Source organism: Hemiscyllium ocellatum, chromosome 44, assembly GCF_020745735.1.
Source record: "Hemiscyllium ocellatum isolate sHemOce1 chromosome 44, sHemOce1.pat.X.cur, whole genome shotgun sequence".
In the NCBI taxonomy this organism is placed as follows: Eukaryota; Metazoa; Chordata; class Chondrichthyes; order Orectolobiformes; family Hemiscylliidae; genus Hemiscyllium; species Hemiscyllium ocellatum.
Window position 1 is genome coordinate 8,528,006 of NC_083444.1, and position 16,829 is coordinate 8,544,834.

Below are 16,829 nucleotides of genomic sequence, written 5' to 3' on the forward strand. Positions count from 1 at the left end.
GTGTACAGATATCTCCCTGAGATAGAGAGAGGGGATTGAGACTCACCAGTCAGTGCACAGATATCTCCCTGAGAGAGATGGGACTGAGAGACATCAGTCAGTGTACAGATATCTCCCTGAATGAGAGGGGACAGAGAGACACCAGTCAGTGTACAGATACCTCCCCTGAGAGAGAGGGGACTGAGAGACACCGTTCAATATACAGATATCTCCCTGAGAGGGAGAGGGGACTGAGAGATACCAGTCAATGTACAGATTCCTCCCAGAGACAGAGATAAAGAAGGGCGAAAGAGAGACACAAGTCATTGTACCGATATCTCCCTAAGAACATGAGCGCACTGAGAGACACCAGTCAGAGTTGAGGCATCTCTCTGAGATCCAGGGAACTGAAAGACACCAGTCAGTGGATAGAGAGAGAAAGAGAGAGAGAGAAAGACAGAGGACTGAGATACAGCGGTCAGTGTGCAGATATCTCCCTGAGAGAGAGAGGGCAGAGAGATTCCCAATATTGATCCATCTAAATTTTGAATTCCTAATCAACAATCCCTTATTGCCACGAGGAGTCTGATGATTTTTGTCAGAGAGAGGAGGGACCGTTTAGTGATGGATAGATCAGCGTCTGTTCCTAATCAGTGCAAGGCTGGAGATATCATCTGTTGACCTGATTGTGTTGGAAATGTAGATTGACCATTCACACTGTCCTGAAACTGTTAACACTGATCTGTTTGTCCCACAGGATACGGTGATTACTATGAAGGTATGCTCTTGCATTTGAAACAGCGGGTTTACAAAATGAAAATTATTCAGGGAATCAAGAGTAAAATTTCTGACTGAGGTCAAAAGCAGAGAGGGGACTGAGACACCAGTCAGTGCACAGATATCTCCCTGACAGAGAGAGTGATGGACTGAGAGACACAAGTTAGTGCACAGATATCTCCCTGAGTTCGTGAGGGCACTGAGAGATACCAATCCGAGTTCAGACATCTCTCTGAGATACAGGGAACTGAAAGACACCAGTCAGTGGACAGAGGGGGAGAGAGAGAGAGAGAGAGAGAGAGAGAGAAAGAAAGAGGACTGAGATACAGCGGTCAGTGTGCAGATATCTCCCTGAGAGAGAGAGGGAGAGAGATTCCCAATATTGAACAATCTAAATTTTGAATTCCTAATCAACAATCCCTTATTGCCACGAGGAGTCTGATGATTTTTGTCAGAGAGGGGAGGGACCGTTTAGTGATGGATAGATCAGCGTCTGTTCCTAATCAGTGCAAGGCTGGAGATATCATCTGTTAACCTGATTGTGTTGGAAATGTAGATTGACAATTCACACTGTCCTGAAACCGTTAACACTTATCTGTTTGTCCCACAGGAAACGATGGCTATGGCAAAGGTATTCTCTTTCACTTTAAACATCTGGTTTACAAAAAGAAATAATACTGAGAGAATCAAGAGTGAAAATGCTGATTGAGATCAAACACAGAGAGGGGAAGGAGACACACCAGTCAGTGTACAGATATCGCCCTGAGAGAGAGTGAGAGAGAGAGAGAGAGAGAGAGAGGAGACTGAGAGACTCCAGTCAGTGTACAGATATCTCCCTGAGAGAGAGAGAGAGGAGACTGAGAGACTCCAGTCAGTGTACAGATATCACCCTGAGAGAGAGAGAGAGAGAGAGAGGAGACTGAGAGACACTAGTCAGTGCACTGATATCTCCCTGAGAGAAGGGTGACTGAGAGACACCAGTCAGTGTACAAATATCTCCCTGAGATAGAGCGAGGGGATTGAGACTCACCAGTCAGTGCACAGATATCTCCCTGAGAGAGAGAGAGGGGATTGAGAGACACCAGCCAGTGAACAGATATCTCCCTGAGAGAGATGGGACTGAGAGACATCAGTCAGTGTACAGATATCTTCCTGAATGAGAGGGGACAGAGAGACACCAGTCAGTGTACAGATATCCCCCTGAGAGAGAGGGAACTGAGAGACATCAGTCAATGTACAGATATCTCCCAGAGAGAGTCGGGGCTGAGAGACACCAGTCAGTGTTCAGATACCTCCCCTGAGAGAGAGGGGACTGAGAGACACCGTTCAATATACAGATATCTCCCTGAGAGGGATAGGGGACTGAGAGATACCAGTCAATGTACAGATTCCTCCCAGAGACAGAGATAAAGAAGGGCGAAAGAGAGACACAAGTCATTGTACCGATATCTCCCTAAGAACATGAGGGCACTGAGAGACACCAGTCAGAGTTTAGGCATCTCTCTGAGATCCAGGGAACTGAAAGACACCAGTCAGTGGATAGAGAGAGAAAGAGAGAGAGAGAAAGACAGAGGACTGAGATACAGCGGTCAGTGTGCAGATATCTCCCTGAGAGAGAGAGGGCAGAGAGATTCCCAATATTGATCCATCTAAATTTTGAATTCCTAATCAACAATCCCTTATTGCCACCAGGAGTCTGATGATTTTTGTCAGAGAGGGGAGGGACCGTTTAGTGATGGATAGATCAGTGTCTGTTCCTAATCAGTGCAAGGCTGGAGATATCATCTGTTAACCTGATTGTGTTGGACATGTAGATTGACAATTCACACTGTCCTGAAACCGTTAACACTGATCTGTTTGTCCCACAGGAAACGATGGCTATGGCAAAGGTATTCTCTTTCACTTTAAACATCTGGTTTACAAAAAGAAATAATACTGAGAGAATCAAGAGTGAAAATGCTGATTGAGATCAAACACAGAGAGGGGAAGGAGACACACCAGTCAGTGTACAGATATCGCCCTGAGAGAGAGAGAGAGATAGAGAGAGAGAGAGGAGACTGAGAGACACCAGTCAGTGTACAGATATCGCCCTGAGAGAGAGAGAGAGAGAGAGAGAGGGTACTGAGGTATACCAGTCAGTGTACATATATCTCCCTGAGAGAGAGGGTACTGAGGTATACCAGTCAGTGTACAGATATCTCCCTGAGAGAGAGAGAGAGAGAGAGAGGAGACTGAGAGACACCCGTTATCTCCCAGAGAGGGACAGTGGACTGAATGACACCAGTCAGTGTACCGATATCTCCATGAGAGAAGGGAAAGGCAGGACTGAGAGACACCAGTCAGTGTACAGATATTTACCTGAGAGACAGAGAGGGCGGGGGGACTGAGTGAATCCAGTCAGTATACAGATGTCTTCCTGAGAGAGAGGGGGGGGGCGACTGAGTGAATCCAGTCAGTATACAGACATCTTGCTGAGAGAGAGAGAGGGGGACTGAGTGAATCCAGTCAGTGATGACAAAGGTGTCATCTACATAGCAGCCGCAAAGTTTGGATTGGTTCGATGGGAAGGCAGTTAGTGGCAGCAGTAATGCAGAGACTAGAACAAGTTGCCCTCCCACCTCTCCAACGCCAGTGGAATAAATTCGAGGAAACATCCAACACCATCAACAATATCCTGACAGGTATAAAATTCACAAAAGAGGAAGAGAACCGCAACAGACCCCCCATTCCTAGACGTGACGGTTAGTGAACGTATACTTAACGGAGAGCATCAAACCAACGTCTACAGGAAAATAACGAACACAGACCAAATACTTAACTTCAGAAGCAATCACCCAGACACTGACAAACAGAGCTTCATCAGGACATGACACTGCAGCACCCAAGAACTACAAAAAGCAGAAGAAAACTATCTATACAACATTTTAAAGAAAAAGCAGGTAACCAATAAACACAATCTGTCGATTCCTCAGAAACAAAGCCAAACAAGCAGGCACAACGCAACCAATAACTATCACCACATTACCTCACATCAAAGACGTAGCTGAAATGACTTTCAGACTACTCATAGGCCTTGGCATCATGGTAGCCCACAAACCTATCAGCACACTTAAACAGCAACTAATGAATCTAAAGGATCCATTTGATACCACCAGCAAAACTAGCGTCATTTACAAGATACTGCAAGAACTGTAAAAAAACACTACGATGGCCAAACTAACAGGAAACTTGCTACCAGGATACATCAACACCAAAAGACATGACCCCCTATCACTAGTTTCCACACATACAGACAAAGAAAGACACCATTTTGACTGGGACAACACACACATCCTAGGACAGGCGAAACAAAGACACACATGGGAATTCTTATAGGCATGGCATTCTAATCAGAACTTCATCAATAAACACATCAATTCAGACCCTAACTACTATCCCTTGAAATATAGAACTGGAAATGACATCACCAACCTTAAGAAACCAAGAGCTATAAATAGAGGGGCAGGACAGACCGCCAGCGCCTCACTGCACACTCTCACTGATGATGTTACCTAGTCATGGTGACGAAACGTCTGAAAACAAACCTTCCAGCTCAGTGAGCTACCTTACAGACGTATCATCAACCTGAGCTAGGAATCTGTTCAAAAATCGATAATCTTTTTGAGCTTTATAAAATCGTGAGGGGTTTGGATAGGGTAAATAGACAAGGTCTTTTCCCTCAGGGTAGGAGAGTCCAAAATTAAAGGTTGAAGGTGAGAGGGGCAAGATTTAGAAGGGGCCTAAGGGGCAACTTTTTTCACACAGTGTGTGGTGCGTGTGTGGAATGATCTGCCAGAGGAAGTGGTGGAGACTGGTACAATTACAACATTTAAGGGGCATTTGGATGGGTATATGAATAGGAAGGGTTTAGAGGGATATGGGCCGTGTGCTGGCACATGGGATAGATTAGAGTATCTGATCAGCATGGACGGGTTGGATCAAAGGCTCTGTTTTTGTGCTGGACATCTCTATGACTTTACTAATTCTATGGAGGCGATGGTCATGTGAATCATTTCCTCCCCTACAGGAGGCTAAATGTTTTTAATTTCAAAAACGGATTTTATAAAAAAAAATGTTGAATCTCCGAAATGGTTGGAGAGTCAGTGTGTGAAACGCTGCACAGCCAGCTATTTCATCCCCCCCTGTTCCCGCTGCCCATCTTCTCAGGCAGTGACAGCAATAAATTCCCTCTAATTGAATCTAGAGCCACAGCACATTCATCTGACTGGCTCCCACTGTTTCTTAGCATGAAACCTCTCCCACTCACTCCACCCACGCTCCCCAAAGCCAAACACTGCAGCCCCGATGGTAGGTTGTAAATGCTGTTCTCTACAGCTGCAGTAACAGATTCCGACACAAAGCACTCAGCACATGGAGAGAGAGAGAGAGAGAGAAAGGGAGGTGGAGAGAGAGAGAGAGAGAGATGGGGGGAGGAGAAGAGAGAGAGAGAGAGAAAGAAAGGGGGAGAGAGAGGAAGAAAGAGAGAGGGATAGAGAGAGGGGGGGGAGGGAGAAAACAAAGGGGGGGGAGAGAGAGAGAGAAAGGGGGAGAGAGAGAGAGAAGGGGGGGGAGGGAGAGAGAGAGAGAGAGAGAGACAGGGAGGGGAGGTGAAGAGGGAGAGAGAGACAGAGGGAGAAAGAAAGAGAGAGGGAGGGAGAGAGTGAGAAAGGGGGGAAAGATGGAGAAAAGGGGAGAGAGATAGAGAGAAGGGGGAGAGAGGGGGGGAGAGAGAAGGGGGAGAGAGGGGAGAAGAGGGGAGGAAGAGACAGAAGTCGATTGGGGGGGGGGGGGGGGGGGGGGGGGAGAGAGGGAGAGACAGACAGAGAGGAAAAACAGACCGGGGAGAGAGAGGAAAAGACAGAGAGCAAGAGAGAAACTGAGAGGGAGGGAGAGAGAGAGAGAGACAGAGAGAGAGGAAGAGACAGCCAGAGAGAGAGATGGAGACAGACAGAGACAGAGAGAGAGAGAGAGAGAGAGAGAGGAGGATGGGGAGACAAAGGGAGAGAGAGAGAGAGAGATGGAGACAGAGAGAGAGAGAGAGACAGAGAGAGAGAGAGAGAGACAGAGAGAGAGAGAGAGAGACAGGGAGAGAGAGAGAGAGAGAGAGGGAGTAGGGAATCTGAGATTATCCTCCTTTGAATGCAGAACGTTGAGGGATGATATATATTGCACATGCACAGGATTTGATTGGGGATAACAAAGAGAGAAACTAGTTCTGGCGTATCTCCGAGTTCAGCCGCCCCTTTTGCATCGAGGGAGTTAACAGCTTTCTGTCCTTCCTGCCAAAATGGGCGAGTTCGCTCTCTCCCACTTCGCCCACTCACATTCCCTGGGTGAGTTTGGAACCGCCTCCTCCTCACTTTACATCATCAGTAAATGCTCCAAACTGCACATCCAGCTCCAGCAGGACAGATAGAGACATCCCAGACACTCGTCCCTGTTTGGTACAAACTGCCAAAGACCCAAATCATTCCTATCCTCTGCTTCCTCTTTTGTAAAATGTCACTCACAGGGTGTTGATTCCCCTGGCCAGGAGTTTCCTGCCCATCCCTAATTGCCCAGAGGGCAGTTAAGGGTTGGATGAGAGTTTGGAATAACATGGAGGCTGGACCAGGCAAGGACAGCAGATAAACATCTCCAGTTAGTGAACCCAACAGGATTGTACAGAAAGGTGAGGGGAGAGAGAGAGAGAGGGAGAGAGAGAAAGACAGGGAGGGCGAGAGAGAGGAAGAGAGACAGACAGACACAGACAGACAGAGAGACATAGGGAGAGAGATGGAGGGGAGAGAAAGAGACAAAGGGAGAGAAAGAGAGAGGGGGGGATAGAGAGGGGGGGAGAGAGAGAGGGGGAGGGAGAGAGAGAAAGATAAAGACAGAGAGAGGAAGAGAGAGACAGAGGGAAAGTGGGGAGGGGAGAGAGAGACAGAGGGAGAGAGAGAGGGGGAGGGAGAGAGAGAAAGATAAAGACAGAGAGAGGAAGAGAGAGACAGAGGGAAAGTGGGGAGGGGAGAGAGAGACAGAGGGAGAGAGAGAGGGGGAGGGAGAGAGAGGAAGAGAGGCAGAGGGAGACTGACAGAGGGGGGGAGAGAGAGACAGAGAGGCAGAGAGTGAAGGAGAGACAGACAGAGGCAGAGATGGAGTAATTATTATGCAGATTACTTTTAACTTTCAGATTTTTGTCTTTACATGGAACCCACATTCGCCTTTACACTGCACTGTGGTTAACAATTGTACCTTTGGGATTTACCAGTATGTTGACAGGAATGGAGGGTTTGGGTTATAAGGAGTGGCTGGATAGGCCAGGACTGTTTTCGGTAAGAGTACAGATGGTTGGGGGGGGGTGACCCTGATAGAGCTTTATAAAATCATGAGGACAATAGATAAGGTGTTTTTGTCTGAGGGTGGGGGGATTTGAAGACTGAGAGGCATATTTTTAAGGTGAGAGGAAAAAGATTTTTAAAAAGGCATGAGGGGCAACGTTTTTACACAGAGGGTGGTGGTTCATGTGTGAAATGAGCTGCCAGAGGAAGTGGTGGGTGCAGGGACAGTTAGAAAGGCATCTGGATAAGTACATGAACAGGAAAGGTTTGGAGGGATATGGATCAGGAGCAGGCAGCTGGGACTGGTTTAGGTTGGGATTATGGATGGCACGGACTGGTTGGGCCGAAAGGTCTGTTTCTGTGCTGTTTGACTCGAGAAGTGAGTGCATTGGGAAATGTGTGAAAGCTAATATATAAGCTATGGAGAAGGAGAAATGATTATATTTTACCTTCTTCATTGGTGCAAGACAGTTAGATATTCAGTGGAGAATGGAGGTGAGATGAATGAATTAAAATAAAAGTAATTATGTTAATTTAAGTTTTGAAAGAGCAAAATTAATTTGTAATTAACGCAACCCTGAATGTAGGAATTGCTGAACTGATTATGCTGAAGGGTAGATTCTGAATTCACTCTGTGCTGATACTGTTAACGTCAATGTCTCTGTCCTACAGCATCGGACGGTTATGGAACAGGTACGCTCATTCAATTTAAAGATCGGTTTTATACGTGACAGAGGGACGGAGCACCAAAACTGTTGATGTTAACCACTGCATCATTATTCTGCAGTGTGACATCTACCCTTTGGTTATACAGAAGTAATGGATTGAATGCTTTTCCCTTGAAATTACTAGTCGAGGCATAAATTTGATAGTAGAGAGCACATGGCATCAAGATGTTCCCTAAACTTTGTAATTAATAATGCACTCAGTGGGCCTTAGTAAATACAATGACAGAATGCCAGGAAATCACAAGCTCTGACCTCTCACTTTGTGATTGCGATAAAGTAGTGATGATGGTGGGGGAAGTGGGTAAACTCGATCATAAACTCACTCTCCTTCCCCAAACACTGCAAACACAGGAATGAGGGAGAAGTCAAAATAGTGCCCAATCGTTAATGCAATTGTTTGAGATTATGCAGCAGCTCAGAGCATTGACATCAAATTAAATGGCTCGATCCCATGAGCTAAACCAAATCATAGATTCCCTACAGTTTGGAAGCTGGCCATTTGGCCCATCAATCCTCCAAAGAGCATCCGCCCAGACCCACCCTTCCCTCTAACCCTGCATTGCCCATGGCTAACCCACCCAACCTACACATCCCTGGATACTATAGGACAATTTAGCACGGCCAATCCACCCTAACCTACACATCCCTGGACACTATAGGACAATTTAGCACGACCAATCCACCCTAACCTGCACATCCCTGGTCACGATGTACAATTTAGCACGACCAATCCACCCTAACCTGCACATCATCAGACTGTGGGAGGAAACCCATACAGTCACCCGAGGGTGGAATCAAACCTGGGTCCCTGGCACAGTGTGGCAGCAATGCTAACCACTGAGTAACTACAAATAGTTCAAATTACCTGCTGGCTTGTTCAATATCCAAATATATCATAAACAGATAAGTCTAACCAAGCAGGGACATTCTGACTGTTTTGCCCTAGAATTGTTAACCAGAGCACACTGTAACGTATTTCCATTCGCTAGCTCAGTAAGGATAAACACAATCTACGGCACTATCAATCCTGGCCTCAGTGAACACTTTAACATGTTCATTTAACAGCAGACAGCTCACTCAGTCATTGTCCCCGACGGATCTGACTAAACATATTGCCAAAAGGAACATAAGGCAGATAGAGTTTAAATTGGATAAACGCAAGGCTTTGTATTTTGGTCAAAAAAACGAGGGCAGAACTTAAACAATTAAAAGTCAGGCCCTGGTTAGTGTTGTAGAACAGAGAGACCTAGGGGTTCAAATCTTTGAACTTCTCATTAGATATAGACAGGGTGGTTAAGAAAGCATTTAACCTAGGTGCCTTCAGTGCTCCCACCTTTGAGTATAGGAGTTGGGACGTCATGTTCAGATTATGACCAGTTCTGGTTGCCCAGTTATAGGAAGGATATTTTTAAACTAGAGAAGGTTCAGCAGAGATTTACCAGGATGTTGCTGGGAATGGAGGGTTTGTGGGACAGCATGGAGGCTCAGAACATTTTTCCTTGGAGCGTAGGAGGTCAAGGAGTGACCTTATAAATGTTTATATAATCCTGAGAGGCGTAGGTGAGAGGAGAAAGATGTATAAAAGGATAGAAGGGGCAAAGCTCTTACCCAGGGAGTGATTTGTGTGTGAACTGAACTTCTTGAGGAAGTGGTGGCTGTGGATACAGTTATGATGTTTAAAAGACATTTGGATAAGGACATGAAAAGCAAAGGGTTAGAGGGATATGGCCAAGTGCAGACAGGCAGGACTAGTTTAGTTTGAGATTATAGTCGGCATGGACTGGTTGGGCCGAAGGGTCTGCTTCTGTGCTGTATGACTCTGTAAGTGAGTGCACTAGGTGATGTTTCCAAAATGTATCAAAGCTAATACATTAAATATGAAGAAGGAGTAATGATTATATTTTATCTTCTTCTTTTGTGCTAGACTATGTCCAGTTCCGGCCTTCCTGTTATGGGAAGGATATTATTAAACTGGAGAGGATTACCAGGAAGTTGCTGGGTATGGAGGGTTTGCGTTATGGAGACGCTGAACAGGCTGGGACTTTTTCATCCAAGTGTAGGAAGTTGAGAGGTGGCCTTATAAAGATTTATAAAGTCAAGAGGGGCATAGATAATGTGAACGGCAGGTGGCTATCCCCGAGGGTGGGGGATTTTAAGACGAGGGGAATATTTCTAAAATAACAGCAGAAAGATTTAACAAAGACATGAGGGGCAACTTTTTTTTAATGCAGTGAGTAGGTTTGTGTGTGAAACGGACTACCTGAGGAAGTGATGGGTGCAGGTACAGGTACAGAGTTTAAAAGATATTTGAATAAGTCCAGGACTAGGAAAGGGTTGGATGGATATGAGCCAGGAGCAGGCAGAGGGGGACTAATTTAGGTTCATATCATATTTGGCACGGACTGGTTGGATGGACGGATCTGTTTCGGTGCTGAATGACTCTATACATGAGTGCAAAGGGTGATGTTTGCAAACTGTGTAAACATTAATATATAAAGTATGGAGAAGGAGAAATGATTATATATTACCTTCCTCTTTGCTGCATGAGAGTTAGATATTCAGCTGAGAATGGAGGTGAGGTGAATGAACTGAAACAAAAATAATTATAAATGATAATTTTCAATACATTTTTCAAAGAGCACAATTAATTTGTAATTAATGCAACACTGAATGTAAGAATTGCTGAACTGATTATGTGTAGATTCTGATTTCTCTCAGTGCTGATGCTGTTAACATCAATGTCTCTGTCCCACAGGATCGGGTGGTTATGGAACAGGTACGCTCATTCAGTTTAATGATTGGTTTTACGAAATAACAGAGGGACTGAGCGCTATAGCTGTTGATGTTAAACACCACATCATTGTTCTGTAATGTGGCATCTGATGAATACTTAAGAACGTAAGAACTAGGAGCAGGAGGAGGCCATCTTGTCTCTCCAGCCCGCTCCACCATTCAATAAGATCATGGCTGATCTTTCTCATGGACTCAGCTCCACTCACCCACCTACTCAGCCTAACCCTTAATTCCTTTACTGTTCCAAAATCTCTCAATCAACATTCAAAATCTCTCAACTGCTTTCCTGGGCAGGGAATTCCACAGATTCACAACCCTTTGGGTGAAGAACTTCCTCCTCAACTCCCTTATTTTGAGGCTATGCCTCTCCCGCCTTTCCCCCCTCGTTCTAGTTTCACACGTCAGTGGAAACAGCCTCCTTGCTTCTATCTTAGCTACTCCTTTCATCATTTTATATGTTGCTGTAACACTCCTCTCCCCCAATTCTTTTCGATTGCAATGAGTATAGTCCCAGTCTGCTCATTTTCTCCTCATAACTCTCTCAATTCCGGAATCAACCTAACAAACCTCTCTGCATCCCCTTTAGTGCCAGTACATCCTTTCTCAAGTAAGGAGACAAGAATTGAGTACAGTATTCCAGGTGTGGCCTCCCCAGCACCTCCCTCATTTTAAACTCCATCCCCTTAGCAATGAAGGTCAAAATTCCATTTGCCTCATTCATCACACTCTGTACCCAGACACCCAGGACCCTCTGCACCCGGACTCCCAGTTCCCTCTGTACCCAGACTCCCAGGTCCCTCTGTACCCGGACTCCCAGTTCCCTCTGTACCCAGACTCCCAGTTCCCTCTGTACCCAGACTCCCAGGTCCCTCTGTACCCGGACTCCCAGGTCCCTCTGTACCCGGGCTCCCAGGTCCCTCTGTACCTGGACTCCCAGGTCCCTCTGTACCCGGACTCCCAGGTCCCTCTGTACCAGGGCTCCTAGGACCCTCTGCAGCCGGGCTCCCATGTCCCTCTGCACCCGGACTCCCAGGTCCCTGTGCATCCGGGATCCCAGGTCCCTCTACACCCGGACTCCCAGGTCCTTTTATACCCGGACTCCTAGGACCCTCTGCACCCGGACTCCCAGTTCCCTCTACAGCCGGACTCCCAGGTCCTTTTATACCCAGACTCCTAGGACCCTCTGCACCCGGGCTCCCAGGTCCCTCTGCACCCAGACTCCCAGGTCCCTCTGAACCCGGGCTCCCAGGTCTCTCTGTACCCAGACTCCCAGGTTCCTCTGCACCCAGACTCCCAGTTCCCTCTGTACCCAGACTCCCAGGTCCCTCTGCACCCAGACTCCTAGTTCCCTCTGTACCCAGACTTCCAGGTCCCTCTGCACCGGGACTCCCAGTTCCCTCTGTACCCAGACTCCCAGGTCCCTCTGCACCCAGACTCCCAGTTCCCTCTGCACCCAGACTCCCAGGTCCCTCTGCACCCGGACTCCCAGGTCCCTCTGAACCCGGGCTCCCAGGTCCCTCTGCACCCGGACTCCCAGGTCCCTCTGCACCGGACTCCCAGGTCCCTGTGCACCCAGACTCCCAGTTCCCTCTGTACCCAGACTCCCAGGTCCCTCTGTACCCGGACTCCCAGGTCCCTCTGTACCCGGACTCCCAGTTCCCTCTGTACCCAGACTCCCAGGTCCCTCTGTACCCGGACTCCCAGGTCCCTCTGAACCCAGACTCCCAGTTCCTTCTGCATCCGGACTCCCAGTTCCCTCTGTACCCAGACTCCCAGGTCCCTCTGCACCCGGACTCCCAGGTCCCTCTGAACCCGGGCTCCCAGGTCCCTCTGCACCTGGACTCCCAGGTCCCTCTGCACCCGGACTCTCAGGTCCCTCTGTACCCGGACTCCCAGGTCCCTCTGAACCCAGACTCCCAGTTCCTTCTGCATCCGGACTCCCAGTTCCCTCTGTACCCAGACTCCCAGGTCCCTCTGCACCCGGACTCCCAGGTCCCTCTGAACCCGGGCTCCCAGGTCCCTCTGCACCCGGGCTCCCAGGTCCCTCTGCACCCGGGCTCCCAGGTCCCTCTGCACCCGGACTCCCAGGTCCCTCTGAACCCGGGCTCCCAGGTCCCTCTGCACCCGGACTCCCAGGTCCCTCTGAACCCGGGCTCCCAGGTCCCTCTGCACCCGGGCTCCCAGGTCCCTCTGCACCCAGACTCCCAGGTCCCTCTGAACCCGGGCTCCCAGGTCTCTCTGTACCCAGACTCCCAGGTTCCTCTGCACCCAGACTCCCAGTTCCCTCTGTACCCAGACTCCCAGGTCCCTCTGCACCCAGACTCCTAGTTCCCTCTGTACCCAGACTTCCAGGTCCCTCTGCACCGGGACTCCCAGTTCCCTCTGTACCCAGACTCCCAGGTCCCTCTGCACCCAGACTCCCAGTTCCCTCTGCACCCAGACTCCCAGGTCCCTCTGCACCCGGACTCCCAGGTCCCTCTGTACCCGGACTCCCAGTTCCCTCTGTACCCAGACTCCCAGGTCCCTCTGCACCCAGACTCCCAGGTCCCTCTGCACCCAGACTCCCAGTTCCCTCTGCACCGGACTCCCAGGTCCCTGTGCACCCAGACTCCCAGTTCCCTCTGTACCCAGACTCCCAGGTCCCTCTGTACCCGGACTCCCAGGTCCCTCTGTACCCAGACTCCCAGGTCCCTCTGTACCCGGACTCCCAGGTCCCTCTGCACCCAGACTCCCAGGTCCCTCTGCACCCAGACTCCCAGTTCCCTCTGCACCCCGACTCCCAGGTCCCTCTGCACCCGGACTCCCAGGTCCCTCTGAACCCGGGCTCCCAGGTCCCTCTGCACCTGGACTCCCAGGTCCCTCTGCACCCGGACTCTCAGGTCCCTGTGCACCCAGACTCCCAGGACCCTCTGTACCCAGACTCCCAGGTGCCTCTACACACGGACTCTCAGGTCTCTCTACACCCGGGCTCCCAGGTCCCTCTGCACCCGGACTCCCAGGTCCTTCTGTACCCAGGATCCCAGGTCTCTTTAAACCCGGACTCCCAGGTCCCTCTACACCTGGACTCCCAGGTCTCTCTGCACCCAGACTCCCAGGTCTCTCTGCTCCCAGACTCCCAGGTCCCTCTACAGCCGGGCTCCCAGGTCCCTCTACACCCGGACTCCCAGGACACTCTGCACCTGGACTCACAGGTCCCTCAGTACCCGGACTCCCAGGTCCCTCTGCACCCGGACTCCCAGGTCCCTCTCCACCCAGACTCCCAGGTCCCTCTCCACCCGGGCTCCCAGGTCCTTCTGCACCTGGACTCCCAGTTCCATCTGCACCCAGACTCCCAAGCCCCTCTGCACCCGGAATTCCAAGTCCCTCTGCACCCGGACTCCCAGGAACCTCAACATCCAGACTCCCAGGACCTTCTGCACCCGGACTCCCAGGTCCCTGTGCACCCGGACTCCCAGATCCCTCTGCACCCGGACTCCCAAGTCCCTCTGCACCCTGAATTCCAAGTCCCTCTGCACCCGGATTCCCAGGTCCCTCTGCACCCGGACTCCCAGGTCCCTGTGCATCCGGGATCCCAGGTCCCTCTACACTCGGACTCCCAGGTCCTTTTATACCCGGACTCCTAGGACCCTCTGCACCCGGACTCCCAGTTCCCTCTACAGCCGGACTCCCAGGTCCTTTTATACCCAGACTCCCAGGTCCCTCTGAGCCCGGGCTCCCAGGTCCCTCTGCACCCGGACTCCCAGTTCCCTCTGCACCCGGACTCCCAGGTCCCTCTGCACCCAGACTCCCAGTTCCCTCTGTACCCAGACTCCCAGGTCCCTCTGCACCCGGACTCCCAGGTCCCTCTGCACCCGGACTCCCAGTTCCCTCTGCACCCGGACTCCCAGTTCCCTCTGCACCCGGACTCCCAGGTCCCTCTGTACCCGGACTCCCAGTTCCCTCTGTACCCAGACTCCCAGGTCCCTCTGCACCCAGACTCCCAGTTCCCTCTGTACCCAGACTCCCAGGTCCCTCTGCACCCAGACTCCCAGGTCCCTCTGTACCCAGACTCCCAGGTCCCTCTGCACCCGGACTCCCAGGTCCCTCTGCACCCGGACTCCCAGATCCCTCTGCACCCGGACTCCCAGGTCCCTCTGCACCCGGACTCCCAGGAACCTCTACACCCGGACTCCCAGGACCCTCTGCACCCGAACTCCCAGGTCCCTCTACACCCGGACTCCCAGGTCCCTCTACACCCGGACTCCCAGGTCCTTCCGTACCCAGACTCCCAGGTCCCTCTGAACCCGGACTCCCAGGTCCCTCTGCACCCGGACTCCCAGGTCCCTCTACACCCGGACTCCCAGGTCCCTCTACACCCGGACTCCCAGGTCCTTCTGTACCCAGACTCCCAGGTCCCTCTACACCCGGACTCCCAGGTCCCTCTGCACCCGGGCTCCCAGGTCCCTCTGCACCCGGGCTCCCAGGTCCCTCTGTACCCAGACTCCCAGGTCCCTCTGTACCCGGATTCCATTCGCTAACTCAGTAAGGAGAAACACAATCTACAGCACTATCAATCCTGGCCTCAGTGAACACTTTAACATGTTCATTAAACAGCAGACAGCTCACTCAGTCATTGTCCCCGACAGATCTGACCAAGGGTATTGTCAAAGGGAACATAAATAAGTTCAGATGAAGCAAGTGTTCATGATAAAATGTGTTAGCAATTGTGGATTTTGACGGGGGGAATATATATTCTCATTTTGATTTGATGTTAGATCATTAGCTATTAATCTGAGAAGGGAGAATTATTCCTGTTTTGAATGAGAGATAAACACACACAATTCCTAATAATATGAATGAACCAACTGTTGAAACAATTGTGTTGAACGTATAAGTTCCCCATTAGTTTTTTGCAATGTTCACTAACACTCTCTGCTTCGATACCTTCCACAGAAAAAGGCTATGGTTCTACAGGTACGGTCTTTAATGTTAGAAACTGGCTTTAGAGATTACTGTGAAGTCCCTATTGAAACAAGTGAGACAACTCCGACCGGAATGTTCTGAATGTTTTCTCCCAGGTGTCCCACAATACCGAGGCAGTCAATTCACAGCGAACACGAGCCAGTGCCAACACAAAACACTCCCAACTTTATAAGGAAACCCGTTACAATAACCTTTAATACTAAACATATTCTGTCATCCTATTCGGCCCCTTTAGCTTACAATCCATCCTGAGTCTCAACCCAACCTCCCAAACCAGTGACCTCTTTGGGCAGGAATTATACAGTTAATGGTAGGGCCCTGGGGAGTGCTGTTGAACAGAGAGACCTAGGGGTTCAGGTACATAGTTCAGTGAAAGGTGGGTCACATGTAGACAGGATGGTTAAGAAGGTGTATAGCATACTTGTCTTCATTGCTCAGACAATGAGTATAGGTATTGGGTCGTCGTGCTGTACAGGACATTGGTGAGGCCTCTTCTGGAGTACTGTGTCCAGTTCCGGCCGCCCTGTTATAGGGAGGAGATTATTAAACTGGAGAGAGATACCAGGATGTTGCTGGGATTGGAGGGATTGTGTAATAAGGAGAGGCTGGATACGCTGGGATTTTGTTTCACTCGAGTGTAGGAAGTTCAGTGGTGAGCTTATAGAGGTTTGTAAAGTCGAGCGGGGCATAGATAAGGTGACTGGCAGGTGGCTTTCGCCGAGGGTGCGGGATCTGAAGACGAGGGGCATATTTTCTCAATGTAACAGCGGAAAGATTTAAAAACGACATCTGGGGCAATTTGTTTACACAGAGAGTGGCTGGTGTGTGGAACCAACTTCCTGAGGAAGTGGTGGATGCAGGTACAGGTACAGTGTTTAAACGACATTTGGCGATGTATATGAATAGGAAAGGGTTGGAGGGCTATGGACCAGGAAAGGGCGGGTGGGATTAATTTAGGTTTGGATTATGTTTGGCATGGATTGGTGGGACCGAAGGGCCTGTTTCAGTGCTGAATGACTCTATAAATGAGTGCAAAGGATGATGTTTGCAACCTGTGAAAACATTAATATATAAAGTATGAAGAAGGAGACATGATTATATTGTACCTTCGTCTTTGGTGCATAAGAGTTAGATATTCAGCTGAGAACGGAGGTGAGATGAGTGAACTGAAACAAAAATAATTATAAATGGCATCGTTCATTACATTTTTGAAGGAGCAAAATTAACTTGT

At 49.6% G+C, this 16,829-nt stretch overlaps 1 protein-coding gene across 1 annotated transcript; it reads right to left on the reverse strand.

Moving 5' to 3' along the window:
• Positions 1 to 10,893: 10,893 nt before the first annotated feature.
• On the reverse strand, positions 10,894 to 14,199 carry LOC132835213 (S-antigen protein-like). The gene is made up of 6 exons (XM_060854578.1): positions 13,840 to 14,199; positions 13,432 to 13,663; positions 12,713 to 13,257; positions 12,233 to 12,658; positions 11,586 to 11,769; positions 10,894 to 10,922 (listed from the first exon to the last, which is right to left on the reverse strand). The coding sequence occupies exons 1-6, from the start codon at positions 14,197 to 14,199 to the stop codon at positions 10,894 to 10,896; spliced, it is 1,776 nt and encodes a 591-aa protein (XP_060710561.1).
• Between the last annotated feature and the right edge of the window lie 2,630 nt (positions 14,200 to 16,829).